Source organism: Chelmon rostratus, chromosome 17 (genome assembly GCF_017976325.1).
Source record: "Chelmon rostratus isolate fCheRos1 chromosome 17, fCheRos1.pri, whole genome shotgun sequence".
NCBI lineage: Eukaryota > Metazoa > Chordata > Actinopteri > Chaetodontiformes > Chaetodontidae > Chelmon > Chelmon rostratus.
The window spans coordinates 16,394,468-16,414,127 of record NC_055674.1 but is presented as its reverse complement, the minus strand read 5'-3'; the positions used below and the strand labels follow the sequence as shown (position 1 = coordinate 16,414,127).

Here is a 19,660-nt window from a genome sequence, read left to right as displayed (position 1 = left end):
CCAATTTGGATATGAAAATTGAAAGCGTTAATAAAATGAACCACAGACACTCATAAAAGCAGTGAAACTGGCTGCAAGGACACTCAAAGCTGTGCATAAATGGTTTTAGATGATGCCGTTTGGAAATAAATGTGCAGGACGTTCCTACGAAAAAGAATTAACATAGCAGACTTAAAACTTGGAGCAACGTGTTGAATGACGCAGCGGTTTGACTGTGCTGATCAGTGCAAAGAAACCATTCATCGACCTGCATGTTCTGAGTGGAACGTGCAAAGATTCGCTGCATTGCTCACCAGACAACCCTGAAATGCACACAATGGAGGCCTACAGTAACTCATAATCACTGAATCACTGTCTCTTCCTCACGCACACACACACACAAACACACACATGTGCGATTGCCCGGTGATGCAGAGAGAGAGCGTTAGCAGGGATAAAGCGATTTCACGGTCTGAATACAGACAAACAGAAGGCATTGTTCTCCATGCGGACACACAGACAACAGGCAGCACACCCACACACACACACACACACAAGCACCCACACGCACACACACACACACACACACACACGACAGAAGATCGGGATGGACAGGAAGGACGGCTCACTACACCCGAGGATGAATGTCCGAGTTGACCACACACAGTAAGAGAACACAGAAACGCCACAGAAACAGTCAGAAATGTTTAAAAAGAAAACTTTACGAGTCAGACAACAACTTGGTTTTAGTTCTAAACTTCTGAGGCATCGTCTGCAAGCATTTTTCTCCAACTCCCTTTCTTCCCTGCACACATAGCAACACACACACATAATCTCAAACTCCTCAGACGTCTGGCAAAAGGCAGCCCTACAACAAGACAAGCCAAACAACTCCACCCACCCACTAGAGAAACAATCCCGTCTCATTTGCATCCTCTGCCTCAGCCAGTACCTCTCCACCTCCCACACCTCCCCTCTCTGTCCCCCAGCTCAGTGCACACACTCCCCTGACATGGCAGCAGTCAAACTTGAACACAGACTGTACTTGATTGTCAAATCGGCAACAAAACGCTACAAAATAGCACAAAGTTTATCTAGAACACGACAAACATTCGCGGCACCCAGAGGATGAATCCTGACTTGGATTGACCCCTGATTTTCCTTCAGGCAACACCCTGACGTCCACATTTAGGATTTTCAGTGAAATAGTGGAGGGCTGGTTCAGTCGTGTTCCCCTCATGATAAACTCTCATCAGTTTGGTCATCAGTGAACTCTTCAGTAGCATCATCAGTTCAAAATCTGCTCAATACTTCTGTTTACGCAAATGCTAGGATGCTAACAGGCTAAACTATGATTGTGAGCATGGTAAACATCAGACACATTAGCATGTTAGCTTGTCTTTGTGAGTGTGGTAGCATGCCGATGTTAGCATTTAGCTAAAACCATCGCTTTGCTTCCCTAAATTCAGCCTCACGGGGCTGTTGCAGTAGTTTAGCAGGGAGTCTACAGCCAGGCTTGATGATATTGACCATTTAAAAATGATCAAGATCAACAAAAGTGATTGACGGAAAGTAGATCCTAACAGGAACGATCAAAGATCACTCTCAAATACAGAAATTTGTCATAACAGTAGCTTAACAAGCCTCTTATTATCCACTGCCAATGGAGTTGGAACGTACTTCTGGCAAATATCATTACATTTTTGAAAATACAGCTAGCGAGCAGTTAGCACTACCATTCCTCTCACTTTAATTCAGTCACCCATCCCCACTGATTCAGCTTGTTCCTTCAGATTGTTTTTACACAACTTTGATTGTCAGTTCTGGTAAATGTTTTCTTTTCCCTTGTTCAACTCTGCTGAACTGGGTGAGACCACACACCTTTTATCCCTTCAGACAGGCCCCTGCAACTTTTCTTTTGTGCCGAATGGACGAGCGAGTGTGTCCATTCATCTGGAAGCGTGTAGGTGTGGGGGTGAGGAGGGCCGGCACGGACCAAAGATGGGGAAAGAGGAGGGTGGAGAGGTTGGGTGAGAGAGAGAACGCAGAATAGAGAGGGGAGGGTTTAAAGGTCCTGCCATTCTTCAGGAATATCAATGAGGAACAAGTTATGGTCAGGGGACATGAGAAAGTGAGAGAAAAAGTTTTACTGCATCAGATAGAAAGTTAGCAGAGAGTAGGCAGTATGTGGGTGAGAAGACGAAGAGGGAGGAAGAGGTGAAGGGTGGGAGGAATGTTGAAGGGAGTCTGCATCTTCAACTCGATTAGAAAGCTACCAAACAACTGAGTACTGACATATCGATTTACCACAAACAACTAAAAAAAGGATGCAGGTTACATAAGATTTTGTAGTATTTTCTCTACAAATTAGCCTCCGATATGAGCCAGAGTGTGTGCAGCTAAGCATGAAAACAAATTAATGTGACTTGGAGCAAATGAAAAGCTGGCAATAAAAAGGGAAGGAAAAGCTGTAGCTGTGTGACAATTAAAAGGAAATTGTGTGGCACAAACAAGCACAGGGGGAATTTACTGTTTTCACCGCAAACGGCAAAAAATTTGTTGACTTGGAGGACGGATAAACAATCCAGGATTCCTTCACTTTAAGCTGAAGCAGCTGTCAGAGTCCGCTTCTCATGCCACTATGTGAAGGACGCGAGGAAATGAGGCGATGGATTCCATTCGCCGTTAGACGCGTGCACGCTGTGACACGGCAGAGGTGCGCGACTCGCAGAGTTAAAGCGCGGGTTTGCCGCTGTGACATGAGCGAACGGTCAACTGGTGATGTGAAGGAACGGCAGTGAAAAGAGGCGAGATCCGATGACGCTGTGTGGTGTGTGTGACCAACAGGATGTCAGACAGACAGAGGGAGAGCTGACAGCTGGAGCACACCCACAAAAACAAACATCAAAGCTCCGCTCTGCGTGCGTGTGTGTGCGTGCATGCGTGTGTGCGTGTAAATATTAGCTCGTCCTCTGGTTGCTGGATTGTCGATACTGAAGCTTGATGGTCACAGAGTTTCAGTGTGATTCAGCACGCACTGGACTGTCCAGATAACGCCACGGCCTGCAGTTTCGTAATGTGTGTGGGATACTGGCAGCTACTGTAATACTGTACGCAGCGTTTTCTGAAGCATAACTGAAGCATTCCTACCAACAAACTCTGTCTGACGTGCTGAGCTGCAGACTTTTAATACCCTCCAGTCTGCGAGCACTTCTCATCCCCGGCAACTGCGCTGGTTGTCTTGGAAACCAATTCAAAAGCTTCCTTTATTAAGACTAGACTCAGCAACAAAGCTCTTACTCACCCAATGTGCGCGCATGCACACACGCACACACACACAGGGAGGGAGGGTTAACCCAGGGCAGCCCAGCACGCATTCTTCGACAGGAGACAGACTCCCCAAGAATCGCCCCACCACCCCCACACTTGATCTCCACACACACACGCACAAGAAAACTCCACACACCACATTGTCCCCTTCCCTCTGCTGAGCCCCAGTCTGTGGTCGATTGCAGAAACTCTCAGGGCGTAATATGACTCTGCCTTTACAAACACGCAGGGAGCGAGGGAAGGCGAAGAGGGAAAGAACAAGTGAGGAACTCGAGCGAGCGCCTGAAAGAGAGCGCATGTGAACGAGGGGAGAGATCGTGCCAGGATGGAGAACAGAAGTTCAAACAATAAAAAAAAAAGTCAACAAATTTTACAATTTTCCACTCCATCTTTTGTAATTGAGTCAATAAACTCCACGTCTGCTCCACCAAACTTTCTCTTCAGCTTTTTGTCTTTACTCATGAACCACTCAGGCGTCAGTGTGTGTGAGAATCAAACCACACATCTGGCAAGGCAAGATGGAAGTGTGTGTGTGCGTGCGCAACGCTAGGCAGGTATGCTGGCAAACATGTCCGGGTCAAACCCGAGTCAGTGAGTCTGTGAGATTATCAGGGAATGTGGACACACACACTTACACGATGGCTAACGATTTTTCAGAATAACACTGAGGTTGAAAATGGGAACTCAAATGCCTCTTTCTAGCTTGTTTGTGTTGTTTCAAAGATGGTTTCCGCACTGTGATGAGGGCTAAAAGGTGATCTAGCACAAAGCAATGTCTACGCGCAATCCTTCACCGGGTTGAGACAATTAAAAAAGATGGTTCTACCTCTCAAACGGTTTCACCTGAATGGTTTTACAAGCGTAAAGAGATGTAATCCAGTATTTTACAAGGAAATCCTTTGATTAAAAGCCCCTGGCTGGGAGCAACTGATCTAATGCAATGAATGTGTAAAACACGACATTTGTTCATGACTCTTGTTATACTTTGCAGATATTCTCAGAGAGAATGCATGCAGACTTCCAGCAGCTGGGAACTTGCTCAAAGTCAGGATGACTAGTCTGAGCTTTGCAGTATCAGTCATTTTGTTAGAGTAGGTAGAGCCGTGCAGCGCAGTTATTCCGTCTCCCTTTTCCATCTCCTTCACACTCCCTTGTCTTCACTGCCTCTGTTTATCTCCATCTCTCCCCTCCTCCATCTCTCCCTCCATCCATCTCCCTCTGGGGTGCAAGTGCCTGGCACCACCACTCTCCCTCTCTCTGAGAGCTGCGTCTCAAAGAGTCGATTCTCCAGTCTAATGCATCTGCACACAACCACAGCCGGCCTCCCTTCACACACGCTGATAAATGTGCACGTACTGATTAAATAACCATAAACAGCGGCAACGGACATACACTCAGAAGCAAACACTGGCGTGTTTGCGTTGATAAATCTTCTTAACGTGCTCTCCGCTGCAGCTCGTACGCTCCCAGATGAAACATGCGAGACAAACGTGAAGCATGTGACGCAAACAAGCAAAACAAACACCCTTAACATAGGCTTCAAAACATCCAGGATCTTCCTTTTCTAAGGCGCTCGACTGACTGATGTTAGCCTGCTATGAAACTACAGGCCCGTCTTTGTAATCGTGACAGCGCTGGCGGCCATAGACAGACAAGCGAGATCAATAACATGTCACACAGTGGTGTGATGAGGACGGAGCGTGAACCTCTGAGCTGCTGGAACTTCTGACACAACTGACGCTCTAAGCCAAATTATGGTTTTGCCGCCATGCTTCTCCCGAGCCAAACCAATGCTCATTTCCAGTACGGCTTCAGTCAGTGTCACAGTCTTGCCTCGCCACTGCCAGGAGTTGGGGGTTAGAGTCCCAGCGGCCGCAAGCTCAAGAATGCATTCATGGTATGCCGTGCATCCAATGATAAAATCATCTGCCCAACCGTGCATGTAATGATGATGTTGTTGTTGTTTTTCGGTCTTGGTCTCATTTTCATAGCTCTGGCCCGCAGTCCTATCGGCTACGATAAGATTTTACTCACCGAGTTAATTGCGGTGATCTGGAAGCGATGACAGCATTACAACTGTGTGAAGTGGAGCAGGAACACGAGTGGTCAGATGACGCACGCAGGTGGTAAACAAAGCCCCACTTTGACCAGATCATCTAAACCACTTCAGCTGAAATTACACCGAAGTCAGCGCACCTGAAATGTCGACTGCACAGAGAAACTGTGCGCTCACACTACTGCAGTAAGTACTGCAAGTCGGACTGCAAAAGGTAATCAATGTTTGGGTGATCACTTTGCCAATCATTTTGCTTCTAAATGAGAATGGTGAAACTGAGCATCCTTTCCGTACCAGACCCCTTTCTATAAATGACCTAAATTCCAAAATATCAGACGTTTAGTTGGTGAGAAAACATTTTTTACGATAACCCAAAAGGACAATTGGCCACAACTATGAAAATAAAACCCAAATTGTACAAAATGATTAAAGTTTCCTCCAGTGTTGTCAGTTTTGACGGGAATAACCGACCAGCGCGCCTCACTTCGGTGGTGCAGACAGTGCAACTTCCCACAGGGACAGACAGCGCACGCAGTAATGCACTGCTCTGCTGAAGTCATGTTATATAAACAGCTCTGCTGCAGATACATCTGATCAGGATTTCCTCAACATTCGTAAAGCACAGTGAGGCTTCACGTGAGCAAGAGCTGTAAGAAACGGCAGCACAGACGATAACTTACAGCTCAACTAGCTTTAAAAAGCACAGAACAGTGCGGACTCTTTGTGCAGACATTGTTTTAGTTTTTCTTTTCAAATGACAGGAGTTTAAAGACTCAGTACAACCTGCACACGAGACAAAATCTTACACCAAAGAACATTAAAAGAGTACGACAGGTGCACGAAACACTGATTCCCGTTAGCATCAAACGCGCAGCTGAAGACGCTGCTGTAGCTGCACTGCAGAGCTGCTGTACAGACGAACAGAGCAGCGCTTCAAAGACGTAAACTGGCAAAACCAGAAGAAAAACAGCTTCTGTGGCCGTTGCTCAGATGGATGCAGAGCTGTGACTTAGGGCTGGACAATTTGTTTTTAATTTTTATTTTTTCTTTAGTAGCAATACACGTAAAGATTCTTTTTTTTTTATTAACTAGTGCACATTTCATTTCTGGTGCTAACTTGCAAAGCTGACTGATTGGTTGGACTAGCGTATTCTTAGTTATATGGGAGTGAGTGAAAACTGCCATATTATACATTAACTTGGATCAATAAGAGGTTCATGAAGTGGGTAAAATATTCAGTTTATCGCCAGCCCTTAATGTTACTGCCCAATCCACCCAAAAAAAGAAAAACTTGAGCTCAATGATTATAAAAGGATACACTTTGATGGCTCCTGACTTTGTCCCGATGGCCATAAGTTGCAGCTTGGGGTCAAAGGCCAAAGCACTGGGCTGATGAGGGAAGCCATGCTCCAAAGTCTACGAGAGAAACACAGGCGGAGCGAAGGAATGGGAAAGACAAACAGACGAGAGATTAACAGATGACACAAGAAAAGACACAATGAAAGTGCTCTGCCCTGCTCCGTCTGTCTGCGAGTGAGTCTGTGCAGTCAGCGAGGCGTCTAAAAGGGAGGACCCCCTTAATAAAGTTAGAGGAAAGTTCTTAAAAAGCTCTGATTGCTTTTTTTAAAAAAACGCTCTGCAAACTTGGTTAAATGGGATTAACATCAATTCACAGCTTTTCCTTTGGCGCATGTTGGGAGAGGGCGAGACAGCTGGGAAAGCATTTAGATGTACAGAGGGAAAACAGAACAGTGACTCTGCGGATGCACTGACCTGCTTTAAAGAGGTCGAGAGGGTCTTTAAAGTTCTGCGGCTAAAAAACCCTGACCGGCTTCTGCGATCGAGAAATTTGGAAATGAGTTATTTATCTTGGAGCTCAGATTGGAGGTAAAACATTAACTCTTTGTTTCTTTAGAGTGGCAGTCTAATCACACACACACACACATCAAAGTAACACTCCTGTCGAGAGACCACCTCTGTGATAGTTGTGGCAGCTGGTGCAGAAGTGTGTGTACTGTTGTCACAGTGCAACAAACAGTTCATGGACTTAAGCCCCGAAGCGTCATTCAGCCAACCTGAATATTCACTGTTTCAGCGTCTCACAACCTCCTGATATTCTTTAAAGGCACCTTCGTGCGGAGCTAAAACGATAAGTCAATTGTTATCAAATCGATAATTAATTTGAAGATGTTTTCAAGCCAAATGGCACAAATTTGCCTACTTCAGCCTCTGAAATATGAGAATTTGCTACTTCTCTCTGTCGAATATGACAACAAATAAAATGTCTTTGGGTTTTGGACTGTTGGGTGGACAAAACAAGCAATGTGAACATGTCGCTTTGGGCTCTGGGAACTTCTAATGGACATTTTCCTCTTTTTCTTTGACATCTGACAGGTTTGCACCAATTCAAAGAGCAGCCCATCTTATTTTGCTGCCACCGACTAACCCCCACTGGTTCTGCTGTCTCTCCCTCGTAAAAAAAAAAAAAAAGAAAAACATGCCAACACAAAAATATGCATCTAGGCTGCCCAGGTAATCGTGTATTAATCTGGCATTTGCGGTGGCGTACACAGGTTGTCTGAGCAGTTCATGTATTTCACGATGAGAGGTCTGACTCATGCTGCTCGGAGAACCGTTGTCAGGCGAGTAACCTCGAGCTTTGAATGAACTTGACTGGACATGTTGACCAGGACAAGCGCGAGCCAACGAGCCATGAAAAGCTGATCTGTCAGGAGCGAACACGCCGGCTCGTGTGTTCTTACAGTACTGAAGACATATAGAACAACTTATTCATCACATAAATACCAGATTTACTGGTCTAACTGGATACGATACTGATCCTCGGTGTTGGAGAACAGTTCGAGAAGTTTTCTTAACACTGCTTCACTAACGAAGGTGTGAAAGCCTTTGATTGACATTGTGATTTCTCCACATTTGTGCTGCGTTTCTGAACAATCCTGTTTATTCTGTCATGTCATTCATAAATTGTGGCTTACAACATCCAAAGGTTTGGACGGCCCTGCTCTCTGCTCCACTTTCTGAGCGGTGACACAGCGTGCAGAGAGGCAGCGGCCTCACCTTACCGGAGTTCAAGGCCACAGCAGTGCCCAGCTGGTTTGTCTTTGCACAGTAGTCTAAAAAGAGCAGCGTGTGGACCCCTGTCTCTGCAGCTCCCACCACCCAAAAGGTGCTAAACAGAGCTCAGCAGCGAGGAAGAGGCTGATAGTGTCTTTACTGGCTTGCTCAACGTGAACTGGTGTATACATCCATGTGGATGAGGGGCCAGAGTTGAGCAGCGTGAAACCTGACACCACCTATCAAAGGGTGCAATAATTTAAACTGTCACCCCACTGACAGCCATCTTGATCACATATATCTGAATGAAACATGGCTCATGAGGCTCAAAGTGCTGCAACACGACTCAAAATAATCCTGTTAATGTGAAGCCTGTCTGATAATCCCTATCACTGACATAATCTGCTGCTGGTGGGTAATTACAGCAACGCAAGGGTAAGTTTGCCGTTCACTCTGAGCGCGGGCCTCGCCTGGGTGGAAGCCAATTAACACGTGAAAACACACACACACACACACACACACACACATACATCAACAAAGCGTCCATCAGCAGCAGCAGTTTACATCTCGCCTGTGTTTGGAGCTGGAAACGGACAGAAAGCAGCAGCTCAGAGGAGCGGCCGCCGGGGCAAATGCGGCACAGCGCTCGACATAAAACCTGGTCCCGTTCTGAGACAGACAGTTCAGGGGAGCACCAGAAGAGGAGAGGGGAGGAGGTGGAGACACTCTCTCCCTCCTTCTATCCCCCGTCCCGTTACTTTACCTTGTTGAAGGCGAAAAGCTCCTGTTTTATCTTCTCTCTCTGCGGGTCGGTGCCCTGCCGACGAAACCTAAACTTCATCATCTTGGAGCCGGGCAGGGGGCGGGAGGCAGGAGCGGCGGGGGACGGAGAGGAAAACACGGAGATAGCGTTAACGACCCGGGCTGCTCGGCGGCAGGAGAGGCGGTGCGGCTCGGTCGGACGATGCTAAGCTAGCTAACCGACTAGCCCATGCAGGCTGAAAGCGGGGCTGCGACGCTGCTGCTGCGGGCTGCGGCTCTCCTCCCCTCTCTCCCTCCTGGTGCTGTTTAGGTCGCGGTGGGTTTGACCACAGCCCCCCTCCTCGTCCCGGTTCACACGGACCCCGCTGTCGTTAACCAATGAGGGCGAAGAAATCTGCGAGCAATTACTAAGAAACGCCCACACGGCCAAGCGCTCTGGAGGGGGACGTTCGGTTTGTAGCGCAGGACGCACCGAGGGGACGTCGCATGTAATCCGCCAATGTGATTGGATAAACGGCGAGTCCGTTTCAGAAAATGAAACATCCAAACAGTAAATAGCTTGTAAGAGTTAATAAAGGCAAAGCAAGTGAACTTGTTCACCTTCTATTGTGAAAAATCGTAAATATTTTACGACTGTAATTATAGCAAGACATTTTGGGATGATGTTAATTGCTGGTTGTTTTCTATGCGCCTTGAAAAAAAAGATATGGTATCATCCAAGGAAAGAGGATGAACTAATCCCACATACTGTTATTATAGCTGACAAATTATTTTTGCGTTCGGCAGAATTCATAAAAGTAAACCATTTCTCATGAAAAGAAAAATATTACACTTTTCCTTGAATTTCACAAAGAAAAAAAGCCTAAAGACAGTTGAAACTACACCTTGACCCTGGTTTATCGCAAACCCGCATTCACCAAAGTTATTACAAGTATTTATTTGTTTATCTATTCTTCTTGCTGTATTTATCTATTTCCCATGCTGTGTTTTCATTTTGCTTTCTCTGGTGCCTTTGGATTATACTTGTAAATGTTTTTGTTCATGTTGTTAATAAAGTTCTTTAAAAAAACAAATTCACACATCAGAATAATTTATGCTACGAACTTTAATGTACAACATTATTGACATGCATTACTTATGTACAACGGTTATTAACAAAGCATATATCCACTGTATAAATAATCATTTTAATTAGTGCAAATTGTTCAGTGATGTGGCCAATAACTGTGTGCCAAAACGTGCTTCCCCAAATATGTTTTTCCTGTTGTGTATTTCCCTTGATTTCATGACAGGAAACAAAAAAAAGAACATTAATTGAATTTGTGGCTTGTTTCTCTGGCTGCCTTCTCTTCTTTTCATTTTAAAAACTAATCCAACTTTTTTTTTTTTAAAGTCTTGTGGGTTCACAAATAATTTATGGTGGCTACTCTTGCATGTAGGACCAAGCCTAATGAAAAGTTATTTATCATGTCAAACCACAAGCATCTCTCAATGTTATAGGGAAGTTAAGGTTATCCTTAAGCTTGCAAGCTCGCGTTTACAATGTTCAGTTTCTTTGAGCGGAGCCAACCACACCAGGGTCCCTCAGTGCAAGACCACATTTTAACTCGATTCAAAGGATCACGGCTAATCAAACACACAATTCTTAAAAAGCAGGGAAGTTAAACTCACTTTAAGAGGCTTTATCCATCATTGTCTCTGCCCTGTAAAGCATCCATGGCAGACAAGATATTTAACAGTTTTGGCTAAAAAGGGCAAACTAAAAACATTAATGAGGCCGGTCTGAAAGGATATTTATCCAAGTCTGACTCTCTCTGTTCCTTACATTGCGTCACAGACATGTGTATGTATTAATATCAGGGTGTGTGCGTGTGTGTGTGTGTGCGCGCGCACAGACACTGGGTTGTATGTATATGCCTTTCCCTGCTTTATGTTCATGCTGTGGGAATAATCCCTGAATAATCATTTAAATCTTTTTTTTTTTTTAAAGAATAATGCCTCAAAATTTTCTTGTTCAGGCTTCTCAGATGTTAAAACGCTGTTTGTTTGTTTTTTACTTTTTTCTTACTCTTCTATGATAGTAAACTGATAACTGATTATATTTGGGTTTTGGACTGCTGGTCAAAACTAGCTACTTGAATGTGACAACTTTGGCTTTGGGGAACTGTGATTTGGATGTCTTCACTCTGACATTTTACAGACTGAATGATCAATCAAGAAACTAATCGTTGGTTGCAGCCCTAATTGAATGCACCTGTCATCAACATCATCACAATACATTCATCACATTGCAGAAACCTTTACACATGAAAATATTATAATTTTAAAATAGAGGTAGATACAGTACACTTATGAGCAACTTGTGCTATAGCAGGGTGATTTCGCTTGGTGGCAAGGTGAGTCTCTTTTCTCTGACTGACAACATGTTCTCCATGTGCATGGCAATGACTCGGCACAGCTCCAGGCCCTGACAAACACACATGCACACACACACACGCACACACACACACACACACACACACACACAAACATACAGAAACAGCATGGCATTTAAAGTGAGAGAAAAACACAGAAAACTGACACATACTGTACATATTTTAACCTCTTTCACCAACTCTGAGTGCATGAGTCTCTCTCTCTTACACACACACACACACACACACACACATATATGCACACACCTGTTCCAGCTGTAGCTGTGTGATGCGCTGGTTGAGCAGGTCTCCTATCATGATCTCCACATATGGATAACTGGAGCCTGAAGTTGGTCTCTGGGTGCGAGTTGACTGAACCTCCTTCAGAGGGAAACGCACCATGGCCTCCTAATTACAGACACACACAGACACACACACACACACAAAACCAAACATAACACACATAAATGAATACACATACAAACAGACATATCACACTTACAGACATACCTTGACAGAAAGATATGCACAGATATTAAAAGTAAAATCACATAAAACACAAAATTTAATATCTAGGAATTGTTTGAATTTCTTTTCTCTTTTTTTAAGATAATGAAATGGAAGGATGGGCAGAAGATGACGGCAAACGCAACAACCAGCAGAGGGAGCCAAACCCTTTGTTTTTAAATAATGACGTTTTTGCAATAGTTTGCGTTTATCCAATCCTAAAGATAGAAGTTAAATAAGTAAAAGTCCTGTTTTAAATTCAAACTGTTACACACTTAGCTGCCATGCCTTGCCAGCTGGTCACTGGAATGTGAAGCATGCAGCATGCAACCGACTGGATGCGTGTTTGAGTGGATGAAGTCGTGCATGTGTGATTATGTGTCTGCAACATACATGAGTATCCTTGTTCAGAAAGTGCAGTCCGTTCAGATTTACAGCCAGGATGCAGGGGGCTTGGATGGAGGCGGAGCTACAGCTCTGGATGTAGAAGAAGGAGGAGCCGAACATGGGGAAGGCACTGACCAGACCTGGACAAAAAACAAATAACAACAAAAAAAAAAAAAAAAAAAAAAAAAAAAAAAAAGGCAACCACAAGTCAGCACCTTGGATCAATTACTGTCATCATGACTTTCCAGCACAGAATTCTAAGATCTACTTTGCTGACCTGTTAATAACTCTGAAAAAATTCTATGGGATTCAAATTTGTGTCTTTATGCACACATACACACACACACAGGGTCTTACCAAGGAACTGTGCACGAGCCTGGTGTGGGTTTAAGGGCTGGACCTGCTGCATGTGTTGAGTTGTCATATTCAGCCACGGCTGTGAACCCTGTTTACTGTAGAACGGTGGGGGGACACACTCCTGCACCTCACGGCTAAAACACACACACACACACACACAAAAGCAAACCAGTGATACCTCAGAGGCAGCATATATATTACAAATGTGCTCACTGGCTGGTGTTGTCTGTTTAAGTAGCCTACATGTGTTTGCAGATTTGAGCATATATGCTGCGTGAGGATGCACCTGTGACTGTCATACATGTTTATGGCCATGCGTTGTGGGACAATAGAGTATCTGTTTATCTACAGAGGTTCAGTTGTGTGATGCTAAATGGAAAGCTTCTGCTGCTGCTATCTGTGTTCAGCGTGTCTCTGTGTATTTACAGGGTGGGCAGGTAGATGGTGTCCTTGGCACGGTGCTGTAGGGCAGCCAGTCTGGCTATCTGCTGCAGATGCTGGTCGCTGGCCTTCCCCTGAGGAACCACACTCAGCAAGGCCTTCAGGTAGTCTGGCAACACCTTGAACAAAGGCACAGACAGTAGCAGTAGTAGTAGTAGTAGTAGTTAGTGTTTATTTGACCGCAGGTCACGTCTCGCTTTGTGGCCGGAAATGTTTAAAATCTTGACACATCCTTCCTTGTCAGACTGTGCTAGTTGAAGTGAGCCTGCTGTCACACAAATCCATGTTTCAACAAAGGCAACATTTTCCCTGCAGAAAAAACCCACACAGTGAAAACAGAAAGCCATGGATCTGGTCTTCCTGTGTCGACAGAGACCCCTACTGTATCTCCATCTGATAGTGTGAATCATTATACGAGCCACATATTCCTAACCTTTAAACAGTTAAAATGAAGCATTTTCCGTACTTTGAAGACTTTGTATGAGCAGTAGATCTCTACCTGATTGTAGTGCATGGTGACATACAGTTCATTGTCAAGTTTGAGAGCCAGACTCCATATGACTCTCCTGAACCACAGGCTGTAGTTGGTGTCCACTGGCTCCGCCTCTGTCGCGATGTCCAGAATGTACTCGCGCTTGTTCAAGGGACGCACATTCTGACCTGCGCAGACACGCACCTCAGTTATTGCTGTATGTCAGTGTGTTTGCGTTGTAGGCCGCCACTACGACGAGCGAGATCCTCGTTACCTCTGTGCGTGACCAAAAAGACGGCATATTCGTCCAAAGCTTCTGTCCTGTGCAGTCCCATCTCATAGCAAAGCTCCTCGATGACATCCAAAGCAACCTGAAATAAAGGAATCCTGAATCATGTTTGACCCCTAAATGCAGCATCTGTCTTTTGTTATGTGTAAAAGCAGTCTGTGTGTGTGTGCGTGTGCGCGCACTCATGCCACTCACAGAACACGTCTTGATTTTCAAGTGCCTTTCGATCCCACCTGGCAGCAGGAACAGCTGTCTTTTGGAGCTCCGCCCAGCCTGCACACAATCGACCAATCACAGGGGTTAACGACAGTATGGCGCGTACAGCTGTTACTAAGAGCAGGAAAGCAGCTGCTCCACAAACTCATGCTCAAACATGACAGAAGCAGAAAAATATCAATACTACAATAACATTAGTATTACCATTCCTAACACTTGACCAACTGTAAATATTTGTTTGTAAGTTGGCTATATCACACAGCTTTCTCATTAATATTTGTGACTAGCTCAAAAGATAAAAAGAATTAAGGTGTATATGAATTGGTCAAACATCTAAATAAAACCTGAAAAATTATATTTTTCCATAAAATACGCTAACGTTTAATTTCAATACAATTTAGTGGCTATAGGGATAACATAATATTAGCATTTGTCATTTTTTTTATGTATTCTGAGGAACATATCCTCTATATTGAACAAAACATTTCATCATATATCACAAACATAGTTAATAAAGATAAGAATTCAATCAGTTGATGCAGCAACTAAAGGACAGAAAGATGTACAGACACAGTAAGAAAGTGAAAAAAAATTAATAAGAGGTAGATAAAACTAAAATAAGAATAGAAGTAAAAACGAAAACCACACAAGAGCAATTAAAGACGAAGGGTAAGCTCTGCTCGTCACTATAAACAAGTTTAACTCATATATAAGAAGAACGCATGCATGAATTGGAGACTAACCAGCATAGCTTTGAGTTCCATGCTGTTGGGATACTGTATGCGTCCGCCGTATTGAAAAGTCCTTCTCAGATTCTGCTCACAAGCCTTGGCAATACCTGCCAAAAAAGAGCAGGAACCAATCACCGCTCAGATCATCGGTCGCTAATAACAGACTGGTCACGATGGATCGATGAGTGCGATGTGTTAAGTCACTGATGGATCGTGTACCTTGGTACTGCATCCCGGGGCTGGCACAGGCGTCCTGCAGAAACTTCAACAGAAATGGCTTCATGACATCGGAGCAGCGATGGAAGGCCGTCAGGATGTATAACAGCCTCCATCCTCTCTGACAACTGTCCCTACACAAAAAGATCCACACAGACTGAAGCCACGGCGGCACAGGTGAAGTCCTCTGTCAGCATGTGGTGTAAAATGCAGAGGAGTCTTACGGTTTGGAGCTGGTGTTGGCGGTAACTTGCTTCATCACCTGGCAGTAGGCTTCATCCTTTATCAGGCCATGGTCGCCACTCAACTGCATGTATGAGCACATTCAAATAAAGCTTGTTTTAACACACACACATGCTGGACTTACTTTCTATTATATGTGTGTGTGATTTCGTGTGTACCTTCAGTAAAGTGGTGACCAGGTCCTGCTCAGTCTGACCCTTCAGTGGGAAGTCTCCCATGAACTTCATTATGGCTGGACAGAAACAGTTAACGCGAATGCAAATTATCTCATAAATCTGACCTGAAGACCTGCAAACTATAGAATCAAAATAACATCTGTAGCCACTGACTCCTCCTCCTCCCTCCTCTTCTACGTCCTATCTGCATACAACCGACCTTTCCTCACTCTCCTCTCACCTAAGAAGATGTCAGCAGCCACTCTGTTCATCCCGCTGTCGGAGAAGTCGATCAGGGACTCCTGGATCGGGGACTGGGGAGAAACACATCGCAGCAATACATCATTAGAAATTAAGATAACATATAAAAGAGTACAAAAGATGTTGGCATCGCTGCCTGCGACCCCACGTTTTACCTTAGAGAATTTAACCATGTCAACAGGGTCTCTGCCCTCCTTCCCCTTTTTGGCTTTCTGATCACTGTGGGAAAAACACAGGCAGCACCCAGCGTGAGCCGCACGCCGTTAATGTGAAGACATGTTCGCATTATTTTGGCACATGCATGCTGTGTGTCCGACCTTCTGCTCCTCTGTGCCTCTCTGAAGTACTTCTTGGCAAACTCGGCCATGTGGTACTGGCCGCTGTGCAGGGGCAGGTCGTCCAGGTCGACGCTCACGTTGTCCCCGTACATCTCATTTAGAACCTGATGTGCGCACACACACACACACACACAGACACAGACAGCAGTGAACAGCTACTGTGCAGCAGTGCCACTTAAAGGAGCTCTAAAGATGTAATTATCTACAGAATATTTCCATTTCCATTTCTGGAAACCAAAATATTCCAACATATACTGTATAAACAACACTTGACACCATAATATAGGGGTTTAGTTCATGCTGAAGTCTTTAAGTCATTCTCGCTCTGAGCCTGAAATTTATTTTTCCCTGATGTGCTGTGGAAGCTGAAATTAGCATCATGTTTCTTTGTTGGACAGCAGTTCAGATAAATGCTGATGTAACGTGATTAAACAGCTTCCTGGTCTGCACCTCTGTGGAGAGGTCGAGCTCGTGGGCAGCCACCGCCGAGCCCATCGCCACGGCGATAGCAGCAGACGCAGCGACTCGTCCCTGTCTGTCTCGAGGCTCCACGCGCTCAGCAGGCAGAACCAGGAAGTCCGGGGCAGCCACCGGACGGACGTACTCGCTGGGGAACACTCCCGATTTTCCATACACAGCCCCGAACCGCCAGCCTGAACACACACACACATGCACACAGACACACACACACACAGTGTTGAGCTGAGAGGCTCATATGCAAGAGAAGAAACAAATCAAATGCTACAAACAAAACCAAAACCATCACATGCAAAGCACAGAAAAAGACCACAATGATGCCTTCAAATGTTTCATTGTGTTCAACCAACAGGACAAAACTCAAAAACATTCAGTTCATGTTTTTTGAGTTAATGTTTTTCAGCATGTGAGACAAAGACAAGAAGCAAATACTCAATTCTCATCAAAAAAGGCGGGAGCATTAAAGTTAAGGCTCTACTTTAAAAAAAACAAACCCACACCAACCAGCAAAAAGAAAACAGCAAAGCAAATACACCACACACACACACACACTCTCAGGCTGCCAAACCCACCAAACTCTGGAGTGTCTCTCTTTAGCTCCTCCAGAAGCATGACCTTCTTCCTCACTATGCAGCCGTAATGTTTGCCTGAGCCCACGCACACACATATGAAACACACAGCGTGACAGACACGGCGTAAGGCACAGAGCATCAGACACTTATCGTACATGGCTTACAGAGACAGAAAGCAGGTCTGCAAACATATCACTGGGCCAGTCCTCGCCGTGTGTTTTGTGTGTGCTTTGTGCGTGCGTCTCACCGGCCTCCAGCCCGTCCATGTGCTGCAGTCTGATGATGTCTCCTTTGTGGAAGTTGAGCAGAGTCCTGTCCTCGGTGATGTAGTTCCTCACCGCCACCACGTACTCTGAGTCCTGACAGAGGCACGACAGGTTTGACATTGGCATGCTGTAAACCCCCGGTCCAGGGAGAAGGTGTGAGCCGAAAACATATCATCTCATCCCTTTGAGTCTGCGTGATAGTTCACGTTCAGGTGTTAGCTGGTGTGACTTTCTGTGCGTTAACTTACAGATTTGCCAGTAGAAATATTCAAAGAAATAAAGAAATAAAGGTTGCAATATTTGTCATATTTAGCACAACCTAAACACAAAATCACAGTACAGTACAATACAAAACTAAAAATATATTAAAGAGACACTCCATCAGTTTAACACTTGAAGATCAGTCCTACTCAGTCTGTGGAAACAGCTGTTTAATGTCCACGGTGGACATTATCTGACAAAATAACTCTTATGATGTCATAGTGATGTCATCAGGGTTAGCTCAGATTGGCCCTGAGATTTCACATTTTTAACAGGAAGCTTGTGTTGCGAGCTTGGGAGGTGCCGTTTGAAAGACACAGGCATTTACCAGACAGGTAGGCTCTAACACAAGATGCTATCGAGCTACATTGTGGGAAATGTAGGATCCAGTGTTATTTCATTTTTTAATCTGTCACCCCAACTTCATCAGTCCTGTCCGTCAGATCATCTGAATTCAACAAGCACGCCGCAACACATTGCTGCTCAGGTGACGTGAAAGACTGGATGTCACAGAATGGAGCATACACGTGTAGCTCAGTTAAAAATAACATAAATATGTCCTCAATGCATCGTGACAAATAATACAATCACAACTTTTCTAGTCTGACGTCTTCTCATTTTCAACATGAACACACATCATAATGCCAAAACACCAAACCATAGCACCAGAAGCCCTGCATGTATTACCACGCAGACACACACTCACTCAGACACACTCGCTCAGACGCCCTCTGACCTTCTTAAGCTCTGTGAGGAAGTAGTCGATCATGTGTTTGACCTGCGGGGCCTTGGCCGAGAACAGGATCAGCTTCTCGTTGGTCAGGTTGAACTCCAGCATGTTCTTAGACGGAATCGACACGAACAGGATGTCCGAGTAGCTTACAGGAAGTGATGAGAAACAACTGGGAAGTCAATATTAAGTTACTAAGAAAGGTCAAATCACTGCAGCACCTGACACAGAAGGTTGGAAAGGTCCAGTACCAGTGGCTAATTTCACATCTTCTAATGTTTCCCTTTTTTAATGAGATAATAATGACCATGAAGGCTTGAAATGACTTGCTGTGGCTGACATCACATACACACTATGGCCATGTTTTTGCACAGTCTATGCAGTCACCTGTAAGGCCTCAGCACTCTGAAGTAGTCTGGAGCAGTTGAGCTGCTCCTCACCATCTTCAGCAGCTTGATGCCTTTATGAGACACAGACAGCACCTGTACTCCGGTCCCCACACTGCCCTGAAACACACACACACACACACACACAAAGAGTCACACATACAATTGGTACGAAGGAGGCTGCTTTAGGTTTATTATGCACTTTTTAGTTTAACTCACAGAAGCTGGGAAGAGGCGGGAGAAGTAAATGTCCCACGAGTCTCTGGCCATGGCCACCACCTTCTTCTTCACGTTCTCATCATGCGTTCCTGAAACCTGATCCACTTTGTTCTCAGCTGTCAAAAAAAGGGATGTCAGTGATGACATCCAGAGTGCGAAATATAGAAAAATGTGTCACATACTGCAAATTTATAGAGGAATGCTGTCTCGGGTCAATGAGCCATTATAGCACAGAGTAAAACCATTTAGGGATATGTGTTTTTTTTACCAAATAAAGCTTTCATCTTCTGTCTCTCTTCCTGGGTGATACGGATGCAGGCCTCAGAGGAGGTATCATGTACAACCTGCACAACACAAACACTTTCAGGAAGAAGAATATGCTAAAAACGAAATTATTTGGGTGTGATTTATTCCTACTGTGAATACGTATTAGATCATATGGTGCTAGAATTCTTCCATCTTTCCTATCCAGTCCTTCGTGGCACATTACTGCCACCAACTGTCAGCTAGTGGAATAGCA

General features: G+C 44.8%; 2 protein-coding genes across 2 annotated transcripts in view; both read right to left on the bottom strand.

Annotated features, from left to right (window-relative positions):
- The window catches only part of llgl1 (LLGL scribble cell polarity complex component 1), a 31,980-nt gene extending 22,644 nt beyond the window's left edge, over positions 1 to 9,336 (bottom strand). Inside the window, exons 1-2 of the mRNA XM_041956829.1 lie at positions 9,204 to 9,336; positions 6,684 to 6,781 (exon numbers count right to left, since the gene is read on the bottom strand). Coding sequence (XP_041812763.1) covers positions 6,684 to 6,781; positions 9,204 to 9,284 — 179 coding nt within the window. The 5' untranslated portion in view covers positions 9,285 to 9,336. The remainder of the gene's footprint in view (positions 1 to 6,683; positions 6,782 to 9,203) is intronic.
- A 2,032-nt stretch (positions 9,337 to 11,368) lies between these two features.
- The window catches only part of myo15aa (myosin XVAa), a 37,303-nt gene continuing 29,011 nt past the window's right edge, over positions 11,369 to 19,660 (bottom strand). The window contains exons 45-66 of the mRNA XM_041956474.1: positions 19,409 to 19,484; positions 19,141 to 19,256; positions 18,923 to 19,041; positions 18,542 to 18,683; positions 17,526 to 17,637; positions 17,279 to 17,353; positions 16,680 to 16,882; positions 16,197 to 16,333; positions 16,047 to 16,110; positions 15,872 to 15,944; positions 15,634 to 15,707; positions 15,457 to 15,539; positions 15,236 to 15,366; positions 15,029 to 15,123; positions 14,265 to 14,342; positions 14,055 to 14,151; positions 13,808 to 13,968; positions 13,294 to 13,427; positions 12,868 to 13,001; positions 12,517 to 12,650; positions 11,884 to 12,024; positions 11,369 to 11,669 (exon numbers count right to left, since the gene is read on the bottom strand). Coding sequence (XP_041812408.1) covers positions 11,568 to 11,669; positions 11,884 to 12,024; positions 12,517 to 12,650; positions 12,868 to 13,001; positions 13,294 to 13,427; positions 13,808 to 13,968; positions 14,055 to 14,151; positions 14,265 to 14,342; positions 15,029 to 15,123; positions 15,236 to 15,366; positions 15,457 to 15,539; positions 15,634 to 15,707; positions 15,872 to 15,944; positions 16,047 to 16,110; positions 16,197 to 16,333; positions 16,680 to 16,882; positions 17,279 to 17,353; positions 17,526 to 17,637; positions 18,542 to 18,683; positions 18,923 to 19,041; positions 19,141 to 19,256; positions 19,409 to 19,484 — 2,481 coding nt within the window. The 3' untranslated portion in view covers positions 11,369 to 11,567. The remainder of the gene's footprint in view (positions 11,670 to 11,883; positions 12,025 to 12,516; positions 12,651 to 12,867; positions 13,002 to 13,293; positions 13,428 to 13,807; positions 13,969 to 14,054; positions 14,152 to 14,264; positions 14,343 to 15,028; positions 15,124 to 15,235; positions 15,367 to 15,456; positions 15,540 to 15,633; positions 15,708 to 15,871; positions 15,945 to 16,046; positions 16,111 to 16,196; positions 16,334 to 16,679; positions 16,883 to 17,278; positions 17,354 to 17,525; positions 17,638 to 18,541; positions 18,684 to 18,922; positions 19,042 to 19,140; positions 19,257 to 19,408; positions 19,485 to 19,660) is intronic.